The 23,666-nt window shown below is 44.3% G+C and overlaps 1 protein-coding gene across 12 annotated transcripts in view; it reads left to right on the top strand.

The window, feature by feature from the left end:
- COLQ (collagen like tail subunit of asymmetric acetylcholinesterase) overlaps window positions 1–23,666 on the top strand; it is a 100,226-nt gene that overhangs the window by 56,532 nt on the left and 20,028 nt on the right. For 10 of the 12 annotated variants that reach the window (XR_678822.4, XR_010155126.1, XM_063805506.1 and 7 more), the window contains exons 2-11: window positions 4,214–4,326; window positions 5,543–5,644; window positions 14,445–14,489; window positions 14,824–14,850; window positions 16,631–16,702; window positions 18,340–18,402; window positions 18,879–18,905; window positions 19,555–19,599; window positions 19,792–19,827; window positions 23,212–23,292. Coding sequence is in view for 10 of the 12 variants with exons in the window: in XM_001159864.6 (XP_001159864.1) it covers window positions 4,214–4,326; window positions 5,543–5,644; window positions 14,445–14,489; window positions 14,824–14,850; window positions 16,631–16,702; window positions 18,340–18,402; window positions 18,879–18,905; window positions 19,555–19,599; window positions 19,792–19,827; window positions 23,212–23,292 (611 nt within the window). In the remaining 2 variants the exon portion in view is untranslated. The remainder of the gene's footprint in view (window positions 1–4,213; window positions 4,327–5,542; window positions 5,645–14,444; window positions 14,490–14,823; window positions 14,851–16,630; window positions 16,703–18,339; window positions 18,403–18,878; window positions 18,906–19,554; window positions 19,600–19,791; window positions 19,828–23,211; window positions 23,293–23,666) is intronic. The other 2 variants (XM_063805503.1, XM_016940555.3) reach the window with 2 other exon arrangements.

Here is a 23,666-nt window from a genome sequence, read left to right as displayed (position 1 = left end):
CCTCCCAAAGTGTTGGGATTACAGGCGTGAGCCACCACGCCTAGCCTGTTTGACATATTTTGGAGTGCCTGTCTGCCTTGCCTTCCTCAGGAGAAACTCCTCCCACAGCCTCTGTTGAGCTGGTGACAGACCCTGAGATCCTGCTAAAGACTGGGTCTGAGTCTGGTCCAGGGCAGGCTCTGCTTAGCTGCCCCCATGACCTGTCACCTGGCTGGGCAAACAGATTCCCTGTGGTGGATATTTGAACTAAGACCCACAAGGGGATGTTCCAGACAAAGCAGATGGGGGAGGTAAAAGAGGTGAGGCAAGACTGGGTCAGCCGTCATGGAGAGATGGGCGTGAAGACGCCAAAGAGGATGGAATGGATCAGATGCACAGAAAGAAGCATAAAAGGGGAGATGGGGGACAGGGGATGGAGGAAGGTGAGAGAAATACCAGGACGGTGTCATGTCCCATTGACTCATTGGCTCCAGCTCTTTCTGACAGTTGTTAACTTTACAATAAATCTCCTTTTTCCCCAGAGCCCATGTGAGTGAAGCTCTGCTTCTCACAATCCAAGTAGCCCTGAATGGAACATGGGTCTTTCTCCTGCCATTCCTCCCGCTCCCTGGGGAGCCTCCCCTCCTTCCATCAGCCACCTCCCCAGCTAGCCCTTCAAGGCCTAGCTCAAGTACCCATGACTTCCCCAGATATTTTCATGGTCTGGAAGTCTTCCTGTCTAAATTCTCCTTGCTTTTCCAGAATTAGCATGAATGCCATCTTTCCCAAAAGACAGCTAGGTTTATCCCAGCTGGTGGCCACCTGTTGTTCCTGTTTTTCTGAATTCCTTCAGTCCCTCGTTAACTTGTATGACCTGGAGTGGATGCTGCTTTGGCGTTGAGTGCTGGGTTCTATGGAACTTTTTGTGACCAAGCTAAGCACCAAGCATTGGATAGGCCAACAGTTTTCACTGGGGCCATTTTGGAAATTTTCAAGGTATTTTTGGTTGTTTCAAAGGCTGGGATGGGTAGCATCACTGTCTTTGTTGAGCCGGGTCAGGAGTGAGAGCTATCTTGCAAAGGGTGGGATAGAATTGTCCCACATCCTACATGACTTTGAAATGTCCCAAGGAACATTCGTACTTATATATAATTATCTCATTCTAGAACTGAATTCTCTTTTACACAGCATTTTTTTTTTTTTTGAGACGGAGTCTCACTCTGTTGCTCAGGCTGGAGTGCAGTGGCGCGATCTCGGCTCACTGCAGGCTCCGCCTCCCAGGTTCACGCCATTCTCCCACCTCAGCCTCCCAAGTAGGTGGGACTACAGGCGCCCACCACTACACCCAGCTAATTTTTTTGTATTTTTAGTAGAGACGGGGTTTCACTATGTTAGCCAGGATGGTCTCGATCTCCTGACCTCGTGACCCACCCACCTCGGCCTCCCAAAGTGCTGGGATTAAAGGCATGAGCCCCCGTGCCCGGCCTTACGCAGCATTTTTAAAGCACTGTTATAATATAAATTGAGTTTTCTAAGACTACAATTACGGAGTAGTGGTTGTGCTTTATCTAGTCGGGAATTTTACCCAGTGTTGTTTATTATTTCAGAAAATCACATCACATGGTGGACACATTCCTTGTAGCATGAGACTTGCCAATACCATAATCTTTATTTGAGCTGTTGCATTCACTGTGATTTCATGTAAGTGTGAGCATCAAACCACAGCATTATGTATTCTAATATGGTTATGTCTGACCACTTATAATCAAAATGTTTACTTTTGTATCATAAATCACTTTCTTTTTTTTTTTTTTTGAGATGGAGTCTCACTCTGTTGCCAGGTTGGAGTGCAGTGGCACAATCTCAGCTCACTGCAACCTCCATCTCCCAGGTTCAAGCAATTCTTCTGCCTCAGCCTCCTGAGTAGCTAGGACTACAGGTGCATGCCACCGTGCCCAGCTAATTTTTGTATTTTTAGTAGAGATGGGGTTTCACCATGTTGGCCAGGATGGTCTCGATCTCTTGACCTCGTGATCTGCCCACCTTGGCCTCCCAAAGTGCTGGGATTACAGGCATGAGCCACCGTGCCTGGCCCATAAATCACTTTCTTGTATTTCTCTTTTATGTAGAATTAAGAGCACTGTATTGATTTTTTAAATTGTCTGTCAGCGTGCTGTACTATTTGTGAATTTCATTTCCGGATAATAAAGGTGTCTTTATAAAATATTTCCCGTAAAAGGTCGCTTTAGGCCTGAGAGGGCTGAGGGTCTTTGGCACAGGCCAGTGGAATGCTCCATCATCAAGGGTGCGAGCGAGTGTGTGTGCACGGAGCTACCATTCCTGTGGACACCACACGACCTGGCGACTTCTGGGGAGCACTTAGCACTTGTCTAGTGTCTGAGGCAGGTCCTGGAGCACAAGGTGGAGACGGTTGGCAGATGCTGGCCCCTGGGAGATAAGACAGAAAACTGGGTTCAAGGTTGAGAGCATGTGGTGGTCAATGTGGCGTGCATGTTCTGTGAGGTCAGAGGTTTCGTGAAGGGGTGGAAGTGAAGGTACATCGTGACACCAAAACTGAGAACTGAAAAACCATAGCTTTGGGTGATTATGGATATTGCTGCTATGAACATTTTAATACATGCATTTTGGTGAAAACACACCCACTTTTCTTTTTTTTTCTTCTTTTTTTTAGGGCCATTTCAAGAGAAATTTTTACTTTTTGGTATAAAAATAAAACTATAACCATTCAAGCTGGCTCTTAACTAAAAAGTTTATCTTGAAAAATTTGCAATAACCCCCACTGGATTCATTAGGTAGGGACACAAATCAGGGCTTTCTCAGTGCAAACACCAGAGAACATATATATGGTCCTGGCCAATGCCCATCATTCAGAGATGCCGGGGAGGAGATTCAAGCTTGGAGTCAGAACCTGAAACTTTAAAGATCACTTGCAATCATGATTCTGAATGCACCCACTTTTCTATTGGTAAAAACCTAGGAGTGAAATTGCTGGGCTAGAGTATATGTCTATGTTCAGCTTTAATAGAAGATAACAAGCAATTTTCCAAAGAGGTTGGATCAATTTACATTCTGGCCAGCTAATGTGTGATAGTTGTGGTTGTTCCACATCCTTGCCACATTTCTTATATTCTGTCCTTTTTGCTTTAGCCATTCTGGTGGATGTGTAGTGGTATCAACCCAATGAACATCAGCGATGTTCAGCAGAATGGATGAGTAGGTTGTGATATAGTCACTCAGTGGGACACTATTCAGCAGTAACAATGATAAACAGCAACCTAGATGATTTCCATAGACACTATGTTAAAAGAGAGAAGCCAAAGACAAGAGTTCATATTGTATGATTCCATTTACATAAAGTGCAAAATTAGTCAAAATGAATCTCTGGTGTTAGAATTCAGGATGGGAAGGGGTGCAGAGATTGGAGCTTGAAGGAGCTTCTGGGCACTGGGGAATGCTGTTTCTTGACCTGGGTGCTGGTTTCTAGGATACGTCCACCTTATGGAGATCTGTTGAACTGTAACTTATTGATCTGTGTACTTTTTGTAAGGCATACTTCAACATTGAAAATTTACTAACATTGAACATGGGTGAGACTTTTTGTAAAAATAAAGCTACAAAGGTTCAGGGCCCTCCCTTTATTTCCTGATACTGCAGATTAGGCTACCCATATATTGAGACATTAAACCGTAACTCTCCAGTAAAATGAGTGACACGTGAATGTGTTTGTAAAGTCTAGAGTCAATGTATGTGTTTTAAATCATGGGTCTGGGTGTCCTGTAAGTAATGCTACCACTGGCCCTGGCTGCCTCCCTGTCTAAACAATTTCCTTCTGAGTACAATATTAAAGTTATTAGCAAGCACTTTCTTCTCCTCAACTACTGGGGGCATATGATGAAATCTGTTTGAACTTTGCATTTCCTGCTACATCTACAAAGTGACAAGTCAGTATCTGAGGAAGGAGAATTGAACCTTATAATGGTCAGTGTCCAGACAAGTCATCTGCTTCTTTATGAACCATCTTAATCCAGCAAAGGCAAGGGCAAGGGAATAATTGCTATGTCAAGTAGCCAACAGGAGGCCTATCCACATCTAACAGGCTAGAAATTAGATTTGGAAGTCTGGGGTGGCAGGATGGGTCTTCCCTGGGCACGGTGGGTGTGACAGAGGCCCAGCACTGACCACATGCTAACGAGCAGCAGTTTTCTCTGAACAGCCCTTCCCAGCCTGGATCAGAAGAAGCGTGGTGGCCACAAAGCATGCTGCCTGCTGACGCCCCCTCCACCACCACTGTTCCCACCACCATTCTTCAGAGGTGGCCGAAGTCCGGTGAGTACTTTGGGATTTATGAGAGGAAAAAAAGTGCAGGCTACTCAGTGCACACCACACAGCCCCACCTGCCTGCCCCACTCCACCTGAGCTGCCTCCGGAATCTTTTCTGAGAGCCTCAACCCTCCACTGTCACCCAGAAGTTGAGCCCCGGAATGGACATTTTGCAGTTCCTGGGGTGTGTCCATTCTCCAAATATCTTAAATAAATGATGGAGGGAGATTCTTCTTAGCAGGAATTGGATTTGGCAAAGTTTCTCATCTTCTCAAAAACCATGAGGTGAATTTATAATATAACTTCCTGGGTTCCCATCAGCTGCTCAAACATGGAATTTCCCCTTCTGTTTTTCTTCTCCCCAAGTGTTTATGAAATTCCCTTCTGAGCCTGTGTCTAACACAGACCGTTTCCATGAGGTGACTCAGGAAATAGTTCTCCTGTAGCCACACTGAGGTGTGAGAGGGAGCAGAATTTGGAAAGAAAGGACCAGGTGAGGAAAAGAGCAAGATTCGGGAAACTGGCCTAGAAGACAACAGCCAGGGCATTCTGGGGACTTGGGATTCTCAGCTCTTTCCCAACGCTCTGTCTCCTGAGCTGTCCAATTCAGGAGCCACTAGCCATATGTAGCTATCTGGCACTTGCAATGTGGCTAGTTCAAGTTGAGGTGTGCTGTAAGTGTAAAATACATACTGGATTTCGAAAGAAGTAGTATGAGAAAAGAATGTAAACTATCTCATTAGTTAACTTTCTAATACTGAATATATGTTAAAATGATAATATTTGAGTTTTGTTGGGTTAAAGAAAGTATATTATTAAAATTAATTTGACTTTTTTCTTTTTACCTTCTTGAAAGGTAAAAAAGTGACTACTAGACAATTTAAAATTACAGTGTTGCTCTTATTGGTGCCTCACGTTAGTTATGTTTCCATTGGACAGTGCTAACCTAGACATTGGATAGAGGCCCCTGAAATGAGCTTCCAAACTCTATCCAAAGTGGCTACGAGGTATCTGTAATCCATACAAGCCAGGTTCGTCTCAAGAGCAGATGAGAGAACAGAAACTGGTAGCCCAAGATGTCATCTTCTTGGGGCAGTCATTGGGGTGTCAGGGAACTGCCAGGCTTAGAGACCTGAACCCGGAGCAGGTCTGTGTCCAGGATGGTGACCCTTCCTCTGTCCCCTACGCCTGACCTCTAACTCTGTGTTGCTTTGTACTGAAGCTTCTCTCCCCAGACATGAAGAATCTCATCCTGGAACTGGAGACCTCGCAGTCCCCGTGCATGCAAGGCTCGCTAGGCTCCCCTGGGCCTCCCGGCCCCCAGGTTGGTGCACTCTACCGGACCCCTCTCGCTGTCTTCTGTTTAGAGCAGGAAAGCCCACTGCACAGAGCCTCTTAGTGTCTGCTCTTTCTCATGTGATACAAAGCTGTTTTTCCTTCTCTCGCTTACTTCCTGTCCAAAGCCACTTGGATAGAACACTGGCTCTTTGCTGGGTAAATTCTGGCCTCCCATCCTTGATTTCCTCATCTATGCAATGGGGATAATAATTGTCCCTACAATACTGAATTTTGGGGGAATCAAATGAGGATGCCACCTCTATGGATATGGTTTTTATTACAGTTACAATCAGACAAACACTTGATGACAGTGCCCCTTATGTAACCATTGACCCCTCCTGTGGACCCAGAGGTGCCTGCATTCAGCACAGGAAAGTGGAGGTGCAGAGGAGATGGCTTCCTGCCTCACTGGGCCCCCAGGTATTGCTACCAAGCAGCCCACCCCTCCCCACCAAAGCTAAAGGGGAAACAGTCAAAATGCTGCAGAAAGGATTTCTAGACAAACAAGAGTACCCTCCAGAGACCCCACCCCACAGAGTCCTGGCCCCTCTGGCCTGCCTCCAAGAGGGTGCTCCATCGGTGAGGGACAGCTGGGCCTGAGCCTTCCATGGGGAGGAGAAAGAGGGTGTAAGGAGCAGTTAGTTCCCCAAGTGCCTTCCCATGCAGGGGGCGTAAAAATGACATCACCCACCTGGGTAAACACTCCTGTGGCTTCCGGACACTTGAAGGCTCACCTGGATTACAAAGCCCCACAAGAGGGGACTCCGGCCTGTATCTCCTACATCACCTCATACCACCTCCATTGTCTCGTTGACTCAGCCACAGTGACCATCTCTCGGGTTCTCAAACACTCCAAGCTTGCTTTAGCCACAGGGCCTTTGCACTTGTGGTTCCTGCTGTTTGGAATGTTCTTTCTGGTTTGTATCATGGCCAGCTCCTGTTGGCCACTCAGGACTCAGTTTCTATGCCACCTCCTTAGAAATGCCTTCTTCTACCACCCACTCAACCACTTAAAGTAGTCTCCTGCCCACACGACCACTACAATCACTCTCTGCCACAATGACCTACTTTAATTCTCTGCATGATTTTCTCATCCTGTTACAGTTTTCTTATCTGTTCTTCTGTTCCTGGTCTCCCCTCTGTAAAACGTAAGCTCAATGGCAGGGGTTGGCAAACTATATCTGTGGATCAAATCCTGCGGCAAAGTTTCAATAAAACGTCAAAGTTTTATTGTCTGTGGATGCTTTTTCACGACAAAGGCAGAGTTGAGTAGTTGTGACAGAGACCAAATGTGGCCCACAAGGCCTAAGATATTGACAATGTAGCCTTCTAAAGAAAACCTGTATCAAACCGTGGTATGTGGGAACAGAGACATTGTCCATCTCACTCACTATTATATTCCCTGTCTACAACAGTGCACGGGGTTGGTATAGGTTCTCCGTAATTACTTGTTGGATACAAGAAAGAAAACAGGACTTTGAACCCAGAGTTGGCCAGAGGCTGCCACAGAAAAGCTTGGAAGCCTGCAGAAAAGCAAGATGAGAATCCTCGGAGGTGCATTTCTATCTTCCCACCTTCAGCAGTCTACACTAACAGGTCTCAGGCATGCTAGAACCCATGGAATATAGAAAAGAAAAGGGGGATTTTCTGCTGACCTCAGGACAGTGGCTCTCTGGTCACACACATCTCTAACCTCGTGCAATCCCCTTTGAAGCACGTGGAGGCTGTGTTGCCCAACTGCAGGGTCCTGTGTAGCCACCTTCATGTCCTTAGAACACAATGTGGATGCTGTCCCTACTCAAAGTGAGGTCTGTGAACCAGCAACATTGGTATCATATGGGAGCTGGTTAGAAATGCAGGATGTCATCCCCCTGACAAATTCATTCTATCAGAATCTGCATTCTAACAAGATACCACCCCTCCACCAAGTGAACGGAGTGAGTCATCTGCACATTAAAGTTGGAGAGGCACTGAGCTAGAGCACAATGACCTTGTGAAATAGTTCTAGTCCACTTCAAGAAACAGAAAGAACTAAGGCTTGGAAGAATCAAGAGATTGGAATGAAAACCCTCCTCTTCCCTATCCAAAAATAGAAGGTGAATAAACCAAAGATAGTGGTTCTCAAACTTATCTACACATTACGATTTCCTGGGGGAGCTTCAAAAATTACTGATGCTTGTTCCTCCTCCCCCGAGATTGCTATTTATTATTATTATCATTATTATTATTGGGAAGAGAGTCTCACTGTGCCACCTAGGTTAGAGTGCAGTGGCTTGATCGCAGCTAACTGCAGCCTTCACTTCCCAGGCTTAAGTGAGCCTCCTACATCAGCCTCCCACAGGAGGGTGGGACCACAGGTGCACATACCATCATGCCTGGCTAATTTCTTAATATTTTGTAGAGACAGGGTCTCAACACATTGACCAGGTTGGTCTCAAACTCCTGGGCTCAAGCAGTCCCCCCACATTGGCCTCCCAAAGTGCTGAGATTATAGGCATAAGCCACCCCACCCAGCCTGAGGTTGTTATTTAATTGGGCTGGGTTGGGGCCTGGGCTTTGGGATTTTTCAAACATCTCCAGAGAATTGTAATGTGCTGATAGACTTGGGAACCACAGGCTGAGGGGAGCTGTTGTTATTTGGATAAGTTTTGTAGAAATCATATTTCAGGGAGGGAGGTTCCAAGACAGCCGAATAGGAAGAGCTCCAGTCTACAGCCCTCAGTGTGAGTGATGCAGAAGACGGGTGATTTCTGCATTTCTAACTGAGCTTTGAAGAGAGTAGTGGTTCTCCCAGCACAGAGTTTGAGATCTGAGAATGGACAGACTGCCTCCTCAAGTGGGACCCTGACCCCCAAGTAGCCTAACTGGGAGACACCTCCCAGTAGGGGCCGACTGACACCTCATACAGCTGGGTGCCCCTCTGAGATGAAGCTTCCAGAGGAAGGCTCAGGAAGCAACATTTGCTGTTCTGCAATATTTGCTGTTCTGCAGCCTCCGCTGGTGATATCCAGGCAAACAGGGTCTGGAGTGGACCTCCAGCAAACTCCAACAGACCTGCAGCAGAGGGTCCTGACTGTTAGAAGGAAAACTAACAAACAGAAAGGACATCTACACCAAAATCCCATCTGTACATCACCATCATCAAAGACCAAAGGTAGATAAAACCACAAAGATGGGGAGAAACCAGAGCAGAAAAGCTGAACATTCTAAAAATCAGAGTGCCTCTTCTCCTCCAAAGGAGTGCAGCTCCTCACCAGCAATGGAACAAAGCTGGACAGAGAATGACTTTGATGAGTTGAGAGAAGAAGGCTTCAGACGATTGGTAACAACAAACTTCTCTGAGCTAAAGAAGCTAAAACCTTGAAAAAAGATTAGATGAATGGCTAACTAGAATAAACAGTGTAGAGAAGACCTTAAATGACCTGTTGGAGCTGAAAACCACAGCACGAGAACTGCACAACGCATGCACAAGCTTCAGTAGCCAATTCAATCACGTGGAAGAAAGGGTATCAGTGATTGAAGATCAAATGAATGAAATGAAGCGAGAAGAGAAGTTTAGAGAAAAAAGAGTAAGAAGAAATGAACAAAGCCTCCAAGAAATATGGGACTATGTGAAAAGACCAAATCTACATTTGATTGGTGTACCTGAAAGTGACGGGGAGAATGGAATCAAGTTGGAAAACACTCTCAGGATATTATCCAGGAGTACTTCCCCAACCTAGCAAGGCAGGCCAACATTCAAATTGAGGAAATACAGAGAACGCCACAAAGATACTCCTCAAGAAGAGCCTGCCTTTCAAGAGCTCCTGAAGGAAGCACTAAACATGGAAAGGAACAACTGGTACCAGCCACCACAAAATCATACCAAACGGTAAAGACCATCAACACCATGAAGAAACTGCATCAAGTAATGAGCAAAATAACAAGCTAACATCATAATGACAGGATCAAATTCACACATAACAATATTAACCTTAAATGTAAATGGGCTAAATGCTCCAGTTAAAAAACACAGACTGGCAAATTGGATAGAGTCAAGACCCATCAGTGTGCTGTATTCAGGAGACCCATCTCACGTGCAGAGACACACATAGGCTCAAGATAAAGGGATGGAGGAAAATCTACCAAGCAAATGGAAAACAAAAAAAGCACGGCTTGCAATCCTAGTCTCTGATAAAACAGACTTTAAACCAACAAAGATCAAAAGAGACAAAGAAGGTCATTACATAATGGTAAAGGGATGAATTCAATAAGAAGTGCTAACTATCCTAAATATATATGCACCCAATACAGGAGCACCCAGATTCATAAAGCAGGTCCTTAGAGACCTACAAAGAGACTTAGACTCCCACCCAATAATAATGGGAGACTTCAACACCCCACTGTCAACATGAGACAAATCAATGAGACAGAAAGTTAACAAGGATATCCAGGACTTGAACTCAGCTCTGCACCAAGCAGACCTAATAGACATCTACAGAACTCTCCACCCCAAATCAACAGAATATACATTCTTCTCACCACCACATCACACTTATTCCAAAACTGACCACATAGTTGGAAGTAAAGCACTCGTCAGCAAGTGTAAAAGAACAGAAATTATAACAAACTGTCTCTCAGACCACAGTGCAATCAAACTAGAACTCAGGATTAAGAAACTCACTCAAAACCACTCAACTACATAGAAACTGAACAACCTGCTCCTGAATGACTACTGGGTACATAATGAAATGAAGGCAGAAATAAAAATGTTCTTTGAAACCCATGAGAACAGAGACACAACATACCAGAATCGCTGGGACACATTTAAAGCAGTGTGTAGGGGGAAATTTATAGCACTGAATGCCCACAAGAGAAAGCAGGAAAGATCTAAAATTGACACCCTAACATCACAATTAAAAGAACTAGAGAAGCAAGAGCAAACACATTCAAAAGCTAGCAGAAGACAAGAAATAACTAAGATCAGAGCAGAACTGATGGAGATAGAGACACAAAAAAACCCTTCAAAAAAATCAATGAATCCAGGAGCTGGTTTTTTGAAAAGATCAATAAAATTAATAGACCGCTAGCAAGACTAATAAAGAAGAAAAGAGAGAAGAATCAAATAGACGCAATAAAAAATGATAAAGGGGATATAACTACTGATCCCACAGAAATACAAACTACCATAAGAAAACACTATAAACACCTCTACACAAATAAACTAGAAAATCTAGAAGAAATGGATAAATTCCTGGACACATACACCCTCCCAAGACTAAACCAGGAAGAAGCTGAATCCCTGAATTGACCAATAACAGGCTCTGAAATTGAGGCAATAATTAATAGCCTACCAACCAAAAAAAGTCCAGGACCAGACGGATTCACAGCCAAATTCTACCAGAGGTACAAGGAGGAGCTGGTACCATTCTTTCTGAAACGATTCCAATCAACAGAAAAAGAGGGAATCCTCCCTAACTCATTTTATGAGGCCAGCATCATCCTGATACCAAAGCCTGGCAGAGACACAACAAAAAAAGAGAATTTTAAATCAATATCCCTGATGAACATTGATGCAAAAATCCTCAATAAAATACTGGCAAACCGAATCCAGCAGCACATCAAAAAGCTTATCCACCATGATCAAGTGGGCTTCATCCCTGGGATGCAAGGCTGGTTCAACATATGCAAATCAATAAATGTAATCCAGCATATAAACAGAACCAAAGACAAAAACCACATGATTATCTCAATAGATGCAGAAAAGGCCTTTGACAAAATTCAACAGCCCTTCATGCTAAAAACTCTCAATAAACTAGGTATTGATGGGACGTATCTCAAAATAATAAGAGCTATTTATGACAAACCCATAGCCAATATCATACTGAATGGGCAAAACCTGGAAGCATTCCCTTTGAAAACTGGCACAAGACAGGTATGCCCTCTCTCACCACTCCTATCATAGTGTTGGAAGTTCTGGCCAGGGCAATCAGGCAGGAGAAAGAAATAAAGGGTATTCAATTAGGAAAAGAGGAAGTCAAGTTGTCCCTGTTTGCAGATGACATGATTGTATATTTAGAAAACCCCATCATCTCAGCCCAAAATCTCCTTAAGCTGATAAGCAACTTCAGCAAATCTCAGGATACAAAATCAATGTGCAAAAATCACAAGCATTCCTATACACCAATAACAGACAAACAGAGAGGCAAATCATGAGTGAACTCCCATTCACAATTGCTTCAAAGAGAATAAAATACCTAGGAATCCAACTTACAAGGGATGTGAAGGACCTCTTCAAGGAGAACTGCAAACCACTGCTCAATGAAATGAAAGAGAACAGAAACAAATGGAAGAACATTCCATGCTCATGGATAGGAAGAATCAATATTGTGAAAATGGACATACTGCCCAAGGTAATTTATAGATTCAATGCCATCCCCATCAAGCTACCAATGACTTTCTTCACAGAATTGGAAAAAGCTACTTTAAACTTCATATGGAACCAAAAAAGAGACCACATTGCCAAGACAATCTTAAGCCAAAAGAAGAAAGCTGGAGGCATCACACTACCTGACTTCAAACTATACTACAAGGCTACAGTAACCAAGACAGCATGGTACTGGCACCAAAACAGAGATATAGACCAATGGAATAGAACAGAGCCCTCAGAAATAATACCACACATCTGCAACCATCTGGTCTTTGACAAACCTGACAAAAGCAAGAAATGGGGAAAGGATTCCCTGTTTAATAAATGGTGCTGGGAAAACTAGCTAGCCATATGTAGAAAGCTGAAACTGGATCCCTTCCTTACACCTTATACAAGATTAATACCTTATTAATTCAAGATGGATTAAATACTTAAATGTTAGACCTAAAACCGTAAAAACCCTAGAAGAAAACCTAGGCAATACCATTCAGGACATAGGCATGGGCAAAGACTTCACGACTAAAACACCAAAAGCAATGGCAGCAAAAGCCAAAATAGACAAATAGGATCTAATTAAACTAAAGAACTTCTGCACAGCAAAAGAAACTACCATCAGAGTGAACAGGCAACCTACAGAATGGGAGAAAATTTTTACAATCTACCCATCTGACAAAGGGCTAATATCCAAAATCTACAAAGAACTTAAGCAAATTTACAAGAAAAAATCAAACAACCCCATCAAAAAGTGGGTGAAGTATATGAACAGACACTTCTCAAAAGAAGACATTTATGCAGCCAAGAGACACATGAAAAAATGTTCATTATCACTGGCCATCACAGAAATGCAAATCAAAACCACAATGAGATATCTCACACCAGTTAGAATGGCGATCATTAAAAAGTCAGGAAACAACAGGTGCTGGAGAGGATGTGGAGAAATAGCAACACTTTTACACTGTTGGTGGGATTGTAAACTAGTTCAACCATTGTGGAAGACAGTATGGTGATTCCTCAAGGATCTAGAACTAGAAACACCATTTGACCCAGCCATCCCATTACTGGGTATATACCCAAAGGATTGTAAATTGTGCTGCTATAAAGACACATGCCCATGTATGTTTACTGGGGCACTATTCACAATAGCAAAGACTTGGAACCAACCCAAATGTCCATCAGTGATAGACTGGATTAAGAAAATGTGGCATATATACACCATGGAATACTATGCAGCCATGAAAAAGGATGAGTTTATGTCCTTTGTAGGGACATGGATGAAGCTGGAAACCATCATTCTGAGCAAACTATCGCAAGGACAGAAAACCAAACACCGCATGTTCTCACTCATAGATGGGAATTGAACAATGAGAACACCTGGACACAGGGTGGGGAACATCACATACCAGGGCCTGTCGTGGGGTGGGGGGAGTGGGGAGGGATAGCATTAGGAGATATACCTAATGTGAATGACAAGTTAGTGGGTGCAGCACACCAAGATGGCACATGTATACATATGTAACAAACCTGCACATTGTGCACATGTACCCTAGAACTTAAAGTATAATTTAAAAAAAGAAATCATATTTCAAACAGGCTTTGCACCATGCATGTTCACCTGCAGATCCTGGGGTTGCAGTGGGAGCCTGGGGAATTTTGATGAATTTCCTCTCTGCTGTTTTGGAGAATTTGGAAAACAGCTGACTGAGCATTTTGCAGACACATTCTGGCTGTGGATATGCAAAGCTTTGATGCAGTGAGTTGTAGGGTCCCTGAGCTAGAGTCAGCTCCTCTCCAATGCACAAAAATGCACTCTTTACTTGCCAACATTCTTAGTGTCTTAAAAAAGAAGACTTTTTTCCTGCTGAAGAAAGGCAAAAATTATTTGGCACCTAGTACCCACAAATTGACCATGGGAATTTCCAAGGTGGCAGCTGCTGCTATGTGCAAAACTTAACTTGTCTCTTGTCAGGCCCCCGGGGAAGTTTGGCAAGAGTAACTGAAAAGATATGAGAGGTGATGAAGCCTCTTGTTTTCAGCAAATGGGATTTATTCAAGACTCTTTTGTTGCTCTCAACAAGCACTTGGGATGTTTTAGGCAAACAAAGAGTTACAGGGAGAAAATTAAAACCACAGAGTAGATATGTAAGCATTGCAACCATGGAGCCACTGGAAAACCAGCTCAGAGAAAGCTAAAGAGGAGGAAGAACAGAGGAGGGGACTGGGCTGGAGGGCACAGGAAAAGCCTCCATGGGTCCCTGGAGCCCTACATCTGCCCAGAGAATGATGTTGCTGCTGTAGGAGCCCAGTGCACCAAGAGCCTCACACCCATCCAGCTTCAGACTGATATATACTTTCTTCACTTTTTATCTTGATTGATTAGGGTCCACCGGGGCTTCCTGGCAAGACAGGACCAAAGGGAGAAAAGGTATGGACCACTACTTTCTTCAACCCTTCTTTCTTTGGTAATTCCAGCCTGTTTTCTGGGTGTCCCACTGAGAATTTCCTAGTTGAGATTTCCAAACATGTGCTAACTCTGCCTTGGTGAGAGGCTGGGCTCCATGATGGCTGGGCTGCTGCAGCACATATGGGATACCACTGGTGTATTTTGACGTGGCCTACTGACATGGCAGAGGGGCTGTGAGCAGCAGCCAAGCAACTGAGCCACATGGCCATGCCCAGTCATCAGCTCTGCTAAGCCTTCTGCTTCCAGAACATCTCTTCCAAAGCAGCCTCTCCTTACCTGTCTTCTCTATCCATAGGGGGAGCTTGGCCGACCAGGAAGGAAGGTATGGTCTGCGCTGTTCTGTGAGTGTCACATGAGCGTCTGTGCTTCATGTGTGTGCATGCACTCCTAGGGAGGGGGGAACAGCAATGCACTTCAGTGGTCACTGATACCCAGGTGGACAGTGATGGTGCTGCTGTCTCGATGGTGACAGTAGTAACCTTGCCCTTTCTGTCAACTTCTTTGTTCAGGAGCAGGAGCCTGCTACTGCCAGGCATTCAGACTTCTTCCGGAGGCTGCCAAGCCTGGCCAAATTCCACCCCTCTCACTTCCCGCCCCAACCCCAGACCATCTCACTCTGCTACCCATCAGAGAAACCCTTCATAGCTCCAACCAGTGACATAGAATGACTGTCACTCTCTGTTTGATTAAATTTGAATAAAGTGCCAGAGCAGACAGAAACAAATGGCTTTTGCTTTTTGGCTCAGCTGAAATAAATGGAGGTTACTTAAGGTCACGGTGACTCTGAGTGAACCAAACACATGTTATCAAGGCTCTCATTAGTGTCAGGAGGGAGTAAATCAGCTGCCTATTATATTTGCTGAGGTCAGTGGATACTGGCACTGAATTTCTAGGTCTTGGTTATAGACAAGCGTGCAAAACTTTGGCCAAGAAAGATGTCCATGGCTCTAAATATAAATTACTATATTTATTGTTAAATGGTTTATTAAATGGTTTCATGGTCCACAAGATCCTTAAACAGACTTTTGCAAGACAAAGTTACAACTCTTTAGGGCACAGATGAAAACTATAGCCAAGGCACAGTGGCTGTCTGAAGTGCTGGGGTGGTCTCCATGGCAATGATCAAAGGATATTCTGCTGTGGTGTCCATGCTCAGGCCTAACAAGGACCATGATTGATTAGTGATGTCTGCCATGGATGTGGGAGGCAACAGTAGAAACCAGTACACATGCCAGGATTTGGTATATCTGGTTTAGGGGCTGAGCCCTTCACATCTCTAGCTAATTGCGAAATTAGCTAATGGGCACAAGGTCAAGATAGGCCCTTAGCACCTGCACCCACTCTCTCTTGCAGGGCTTGCTCTTCCATAGCCCTGGCTTAGGCAGAGACACAGGTGACATGTACCCTGTGCAAGTGAATACATTATTATGGGACCACTCTCGGGAGGAGCCTGTAGGGAGAATGGGAGAAGCCAGGCAAAGGTGTGGTATCAGGTGAAGTCGAGCTTTAGCAGTCTGATATCTAGGGGGAGCTTGAGAGTGTCAACTGCCCAAAGGTAAGGGAGCTGGACTATTGGCTGCAGGAAGGAGAGTTACATAAATTACTGGGCAGCTCCAATTGCTCAAGGGCAAACCGCAGTTACAGGTAGCAGAAATGAGCTGTTAGCAGCAAGGAAGGTAGCCTCTGGGCGATGGGCACTCTGAGCAGGTCAAAAAGACCTTGAAAGAGTGCTGACAGCATCTGCTACTGCTCCCCAAATGTAATCCTATCTCATTCCATAGCACATCCTTGGAAAGAACCCATTGGAACGCAGGGGATTTTTGGGTGGGGGTGGGTAGAAGTGATAAAAATTAAAAAACCAAGAAGTTTAGAGTCCCTTTCTCACCATCCTCCATTTCTTGAGAAGAATAAGGTCTTGTTTGATGATACAGTGTGACACCAAGGGCTTGTCAGGCCATCAGTCTTTGGAGAGTGGGGATGAGGGTCATAGTAGCCATGCCTAGAGAACCCACTGTCTCCTCTGGGCCCCAGAGACAAAACATATTTATTAGAAGTAAAGAAACAAACCCAGTTGCCCTGACTTTTGTTCTTGGTCTTTGAAGGGTAGACCTGGCCCCCCAGGTGTTCCTGGCATGCCTGGGCCCATCGGTTGGCCAGGCCCTGAAGGACCCAGGGTAAGTGTGGCATGCTCTCAGGGCTCATGCGGTGTCAAAACAAGAGGGGGGAAGATGGCAGCTTTCCTGGCTCCTAGCACATAGTCAGGGAATCCCTTCTTCAAGAGAGGAAGAAGAAGAGAGCTTAAGGACTGGCCACAGGGCCCCAGGTACTTCCTCCTTCACTTGGCCTGCAAGACCTTGATCAGTGCAACAGCTCTGTTCCTGTGGGAGGAGAAATAGGGAGCTGGTACCCTCTTCTACAGGGGCCGTGGTTCTCCTTTGTCCTAGGAACTAGCACCCCACTCTGGTTTCCCTGAGATGACCTAAGAGGGGCTTGCGTCTGGGAAGCTCTTGCCTGTCATGCTGACCTGGCAGGGAATGGAGAGTTGAGGAGGTGGTGTTGGCTGGCTGAAGGATGGAAATCCTACATTCAGAGAGGGATTGCCGAGTGCTGATGAAATCTCCTTCCTCAGTCAGGCTATGGAAAGCAAGCACATCCCCATCTGTGCCTCTGTTTTTCCCACTAGTAGTCATAGACTAGAGGGTTCAGAGGCGTGACTCAGAGTTTTATCTGCAGAAGTCAGAGCTGGGCAGGTGGATCTCACCATCTGCTCTGATTTGTTTACTGGCTATATTATAGCAGTGGAAAACTGTGTGTCCAGTCCTCTTAGGAAAAGTCCCAAAAGGATATTTTAAAAATCCTCTGCATACAGCTGAGCTGTCCTGCACAGCAGCCAGTAGCCACATGTGACCCTCAAGCCCGTGGAATGTTGCTAGTGCTACTGAGGAACTGAATTTTTAAATTTTAACTATTTGAATTAACCTTTACTAAATTCAGTTATTTGAAAATGTTAAAGTATGTTTGGAGCAACTTGAATGCATGAATCTGCTTTTTCAACTATAAATTTTATGATCTCTAAATACAGATTAAATATTTTGGATGAAAATTTAGCACCTGAATGGAGATGTGTAAATGTAAATTACATAGCAGATTTCAAGTACTTATTATGAAAAGCACAATGTAAAATATCTCAATAATTTTTGTATAGATTACAAGTTGGGATGATTAATTAGATTAAAGGAGATCTATTAAAATTAACTTCATTCGTTTAGTTTTACTTTAAGGTGACTTCTTTTAAAAGTTTAAAATTAAGTATGTGGCTCACCTTATATTTCTATTGGTTAGTACTGGTATAGAGTATTTTTAGTACAGAGGGTGGGTGCTGGAAGTCCCAACCACAAATCATTCTGAGGACCCTTCCTATGCAAAGAGCAAAGCAGGCAATGTTTTTTGCATGTATTGACACCTTGTTTTCTGGGGCCCCAGTTCCCTCATGCCCCCTCCACTACTCTCTCACTATCCTCGCTAGGAAAATACCAAGTATTACCATATACAACATCTTAGTGAGCAGTTGGTGTGGGGATCTGCTTCACTTTGGGCATTTTCATTTTATATTTAATCTTAAACACAAGAATGAAATGTGGAGTATGGAGTTTTGGGACCTCGGGAGGGAGAAAGTGGGTGCATCTGGGGTCCTCAGATTTACAAGCCAGCCCTGATATCCCCAGTTCCTTCCCAATCTTGCCTGTGACTTCCTGGTTCAGTTTCTCTAAAAAATATGACTGTGGGTCTTTTCTTCTTCTAATTCCCACAGGGTGAAAAAGGTGACCTGGGTATGATGGGCTTGCCAGGGTCAAGAGGACCAATGGGCTCCAAGGTCAGTATGGGGTCCAAATGGACATTCCCAGATCTTCTCTGTAAGGCTGTGGAGCAGCTGCTGTCTACAAACATAGGGACTGGGTGGGGCTGCAGTCCTGGACTAGGGAATGTCACGGATATTGGAGAGCCTGCCTTTACCAGCCCTTTGGAGAACATCATGCCCTGGGATGCAGGGGCATAGGGATGCCATTCCTGCTGTTCTCTTGGGCAGGAAGAACCAAGCTTCTGGACATCAGAGCAGATGGAAACCTTTGATCAGGACTTTGCAGAGTGATAAAAGCAATGTTCCTTTTAGGCCCGGTATAACCACAACCCTCTGGGACATCTTTGTGTTTGGTGCTGCAACCCCACTAAAACTCACAGTGCAATGTGGAGACACACCTTACCACCACATTCAGGGATTCCTTCTATTCTTCCAGCAAACTCAGAAGTCCTACAGGGCTGATTGTAAATGTACCTTCTGCTTTCTTTTAGGGCTACCCTGGATCCAGAGGGGAAAAGGTTAGTGCTTTTCTTGGATGGTGTCCTAGAGCCTGGTCTGGGCTACTGGCTCTGGAATCAGAGACATGCAGAGAATGGGTCCAGGTCTCTCTTTAGTCTGCAACTGAAGCCACCATCCCTAGCTATTCCCCACCCTTCGTCAGTGAACTGACAGAGAAGTGAGGGGCCTCCTGAAGCAGGGCAAGCTGATAAGAGAAGGGCTCCCCATAGAGGCAGAGGTCCCTCGTGTGGAGCACATAAGCAAATGAAGGCCGTGCCAGGTAGAGAATAAGCACAGTTTGCACAGAGTGCTGGAGGAAATTGGTGATGCATGTCTTTAGGCCAAGCTTTCACCACACAACCTTCTGACCTGGCCAAAAACCAAATCAAAACAGCATCAACCTGTGGACAAACTTCCTACAGGATGAGAGAGGATTTGGGGCCCAGAATTTTCCGTGAGTTGTCCTTTACGAATGCAAGAGGTCTTCGGGGTTCAACAAGAAGTAGATCACAAAGCATTCCTTCCCTGGACAAGTCACCTGACATATCTGAGCCTATTTCTTCACTTGTAAAATGAGGGTTTTGGTTTAGGGAGATTTTCAGTTTGAAATGCTTGAATTTCCCTCCCAGGATATTAACTCATTGACTTTCTCCTGTGGTTTCTTCCTAGGGATCCAGAGGTGAAAAGGGTGACCTGGGTCCCAAAGGAGAAAAGGTAATGGAGAAAACCTTTCCATAGAAATGATAAATGTCAATGCAAGTAGCAGCCCCCACCCACCCCCATCCGTGGACTGATGATGGACTGATGGACAGGCCTCCATCTTGAAAATGACCAACAAAGCCTGTCCACAGCCATTTCAGGTGTTATTTCAGAGGCGATCACAATTATTTGTTGCTCTTTTCACAGGGTTTCCCAGGATTTCCTGGAATGTTGGGGCAGAAAGTAAGTAACCTTGAGGTAGTGAAAATAGGCCTCAATAAAAATATCAGGTCCTCCAAGCACAACAAAAAGAGCTCTGCCTCCTTGTCTATCAGGCAGGGATAGTGGGTTTAACCATGGAAACTTCTGTTTTGGGATGGGAAGCAAGTTGCTTTTCACCCTGGGGAGAGGGTGGCAGGATGGTCTGGAGCCTCCCTCTAGCTCAATGGGAAGGAAAGGACAACCCATCTGGGTTTTGGGTTTTTGTTTGTTTGTTTGTTTTTTTGCTTTTTTGCTTTTCCTACCTCTTAGAGGACTGTGGTCCTATTCAAATGCAGAAACCTTTCTCACAGGGGACTCAGATCTGAGCCACAACGGTCAAAGCCCCTGTCAGTACACAGGCCTCAGTGTAAGGCACAGGTGTCTTTAGCTTAAGGTCACTGTGCCTTATTGCAGTCCTTCTTCAAGGGCGGTGCACATACTGCCAGAAGGACACAAAAGTATTTGAACTGAAGACTGCTAACATTTTTAAGAGTTAAATTTTGTATTTAAATAGTTAAATATTGGCCAGGCATGGTGCCTCATGCCTGTAATCCCAGCACTTTGGGAGGCCGAGGTGGGCAGATGGCTTGAGCCCAGGAGTTCGAGACTAGCCTGGGTAACATGGTGAAATCCCATTTCTACCAAGAAAAATATACAAAACATTAGCTGGGCATGGTAGTTCGCACCTGTAGTGCCAGATACTTAGGAAGCTGAGGCGGGAGGGTGGCCTGAGCCCAGGAGTCAAAGCTGCAGTAAGCCATGATTGCACCACTGCACTCCAGCCTGGGCCACAGAGGCAGACCCTGTCTCAATAAATAAATAAATAAATAGTTAAATATTTAATGAATATCTTGCTTGGGACAAGGCTTAATAAAAAAGGGTCCATTTCAGGTAACTTAAAGAAAAAAATACTCAGCTTGGGCAATATAGTACTATCTCATCTCTAAAAAAAAAAAAAAATTAGCAGGTCATGGTGGCACATGCCTATAGTCCCAGCGACTCAGGAGGCTGAGGTGGGAGAATTGCTTGAGCCCAGGTGATTGAGGCTGCAGTGAGCCGAGATTATGCCACTGCTCTCCAGCCTGGGCACAGAGAAAGACCATGTCTCTGAAAAAAAAGAAAAGAAAAGAAAAGAAGTGAAGAAAGAGAGAGAGAGAGAAAGAAAGAAAAATATTCAGTAAATAGCAAAACAGTGGTATATAGAGATGACAAAAATTGTGAAGGTGACTGTTGACCAACATATTTTTTGAAACTTTTACCGAGGGTTAGGGTTGGGGAAGAAGAACAAGGGTAGTTGAGGGGGAATGTCAGAGAATAAAGAGAGAAAAGGGCATACATGGCCATTTGGAACAGCTCCTAAGCTAACATCATTTTGGCTCCTCATGCCATAAGACATTGACATTGGAAATTGTTATTTTAACATAGGTCTCAAACCATCATGTTCTTCAAACATGCAAAGGGGATGCTTTGTTAGTATTTTTAATTTTTAAAAGTTCACCTTAAAGTTTTATTTACCAAACTAAAACAATTTTTATCTTACCTTTTCTAGTCAGTGGAAAGTGTTTAAATATTTTCAATCAACATGTATTAATTTATTATATCACTACCTTAAGCTGTCAGAAACTACACTCTGCTACCCTAGGTAGGGTGTTGGGTTAAAAGAATAGATTAATTATATAAGCAAATTAAAGGAAGTGTTAAAAGAGAAAAAACAGTTTTACTTAAAAATATTTAGATTAGCTTTTCATTCAGGGCAACAGTGAACGTCAAAGAATAATAAATTACTGTAAAATTAAGTATGGCAGCTTCTCTGTCCTCTGCACCATTTACTAGACTTCCCATCTGAAGAGTTGTCTTCCCCTTTTATGACAGGCTGTTTTAAGACAGAGCTGATATGATGACCATAATTAGGTCTTGGGAGAGAAATTAGATCAAGAAATTCCTGACTGCTTCAAGCTAATGTAGAGAAGGACCACACTTCCTTCTGACAATCCCTGAAAAAAAAAAAAAAGTGCTGCTTGTGCTGCTGTTTTCTCCCAGCCATGAAGACATCCCCGAGCCTCTCTAAAACAGCCAGGGAAAAACTGCAAGCATCTCCATGGCATGCGGCATCCATCCTATCCTCTCACACGCTCCCATTCCCTAGAGAATGTTGAAGGATGTATGGGTTGGAAAGAAATAACAGATTTAAGGACAATTCTTGGTGAAACAAGACATTGGTGGCTTGGGTAGGGACACATTGGCTGAGCTGACAGATAATTTCAGAGCTTTATGTTTGATCCTTTCCATATACAGGTGTTCCCTGGAATTTTCCATTGTGTTATACCTCCTCTGACCGCCATGTGAAAAAGTGCCTGGGTGTTTTTTGTTCTCTCTGAGTGGCTGGGCAGCTCTTCATGGGCACTGGCTGCTGACTAACACTCATGGTTGCTATTGCTAAATTTTTCTTGTTGGCTGTGAATTCTGGGCTGTTGGGGGATTACTGGAGATAGGAATGAAGCGCCCTGTGGGCTGACCCAAAGAAATAGTAAGTGGGGCTGGAATCCATGTAGAAGAAAATGGGGAAGAAGGAGAGAAACTAAGATGGAGAAATGAGTTTTGTGAAATATTGGCCTTAAACTATGAAATTCTGCAATGGGTACATTGGGTTTTGATAGTTCAACATAGAGCTTTACAAACAGGAATATTGTTTCCATTGTTCTCCATGCCTTTTTCAATAATTATATTGAAGATGTGAACATATGTTTGGAACATCTCTCCCCACAAAAGAACTTTCATCTAAATCAAATGGAAGTGAGCTGGAACTCAAACCAATGCTTACTAAGAGTGGGCAAGCACATAATCCTAAGCAAGAGTCATTAAATGAGTAGAAACTTCCCAAAGATGACAGCTGGCAAAACAGTGTCCAATCATTTAAAAACCTCCAGATTTGAATTTGTGCTAAAAACAGCACGTAAGAAAACACAACATAAAATTCCAACTAGAAGGAAAGCATTTTCCCAGACAGCTTGTAGTAATTAGCACAGGCACGCTGTGCTGGATGCCCCAGCCTCTCACCGCCTGTTCTGGGTGATGATTTGTCTCTTCTATTTGGCCATCAAAATGTGTGCTGCTCCACACCTGTCCCTCTCAGGTAACAGATAACCCACTCAGAATTACCTTCTTCCTTCCCTCCTCTTCCTTGAAAGACATGTCTGCCTTTCTCTTGACTTCATCACTCTCCTAACCTTGCAGGGCAGCCCAGTTGGCATAGATTCAGAATGATCAAGTAGACTGCCCTCGTAGCCAATGACTGGCTAGACCTGTGTAGATGTGCCCACTCCACATGCCCTGAGTCCTCTCTTGCTTCTCTTTCCTTCTTTCCAGGGTGAAATGGGTCCAAAAGGTGAACCTGGGATAGCAGGACACCGAGGACCCACAGGAAGACCAGGAAAACGAGGCAAGCAGGTAAGGATCCCAGGGCTTACCACCCGCCTGAGGTCAGAACTTCCTGACCTGGCAGCGTGTGGAGTGGCAGGCAGGTGGCGTTAATCAGAGATATTCTGTAGACCTTGACTCCAGCATCCTCTGGGCTAGCAGACGGGAGCAGCACCACTTCCAGAAGCTGCTGGCATCTCTAGGCTAGCCATAGTTTGAAGTGGATGGGATAGGATGCTCCATGTGAACTGTGTCAAGGCCAGAAGCAAGAGTGGATATTTGGTTCGTAAAAATAAGTCTGTCTTAACCAAAGCAGCTAGGAATGGAAGGCAGATATGGTCATTTACCCAGAAAACCTATTTTATGCTTCAATGTCCCAGACACAAATGAAGTTTTAAAAATGA

Source organism: Pan troglodytes, chromosome 2 (assembly GCF_028858775.2).
Source record: "Pan troglodytes isolate AG18354 chromosome 2, NHGRI_mPanTro3-v2.0_pri, whole genome shotgun sequence".
Classification (NCBI taxonomy): domain Eukaryota; kingdom Metazoa; phylum Chordata; class Mammalia; order Primates; family Hominidae; genus Pan; species Pan troglodytes.
This window is presented reverse-complemented; position numbering and strand designations above follow the sequence as displayed.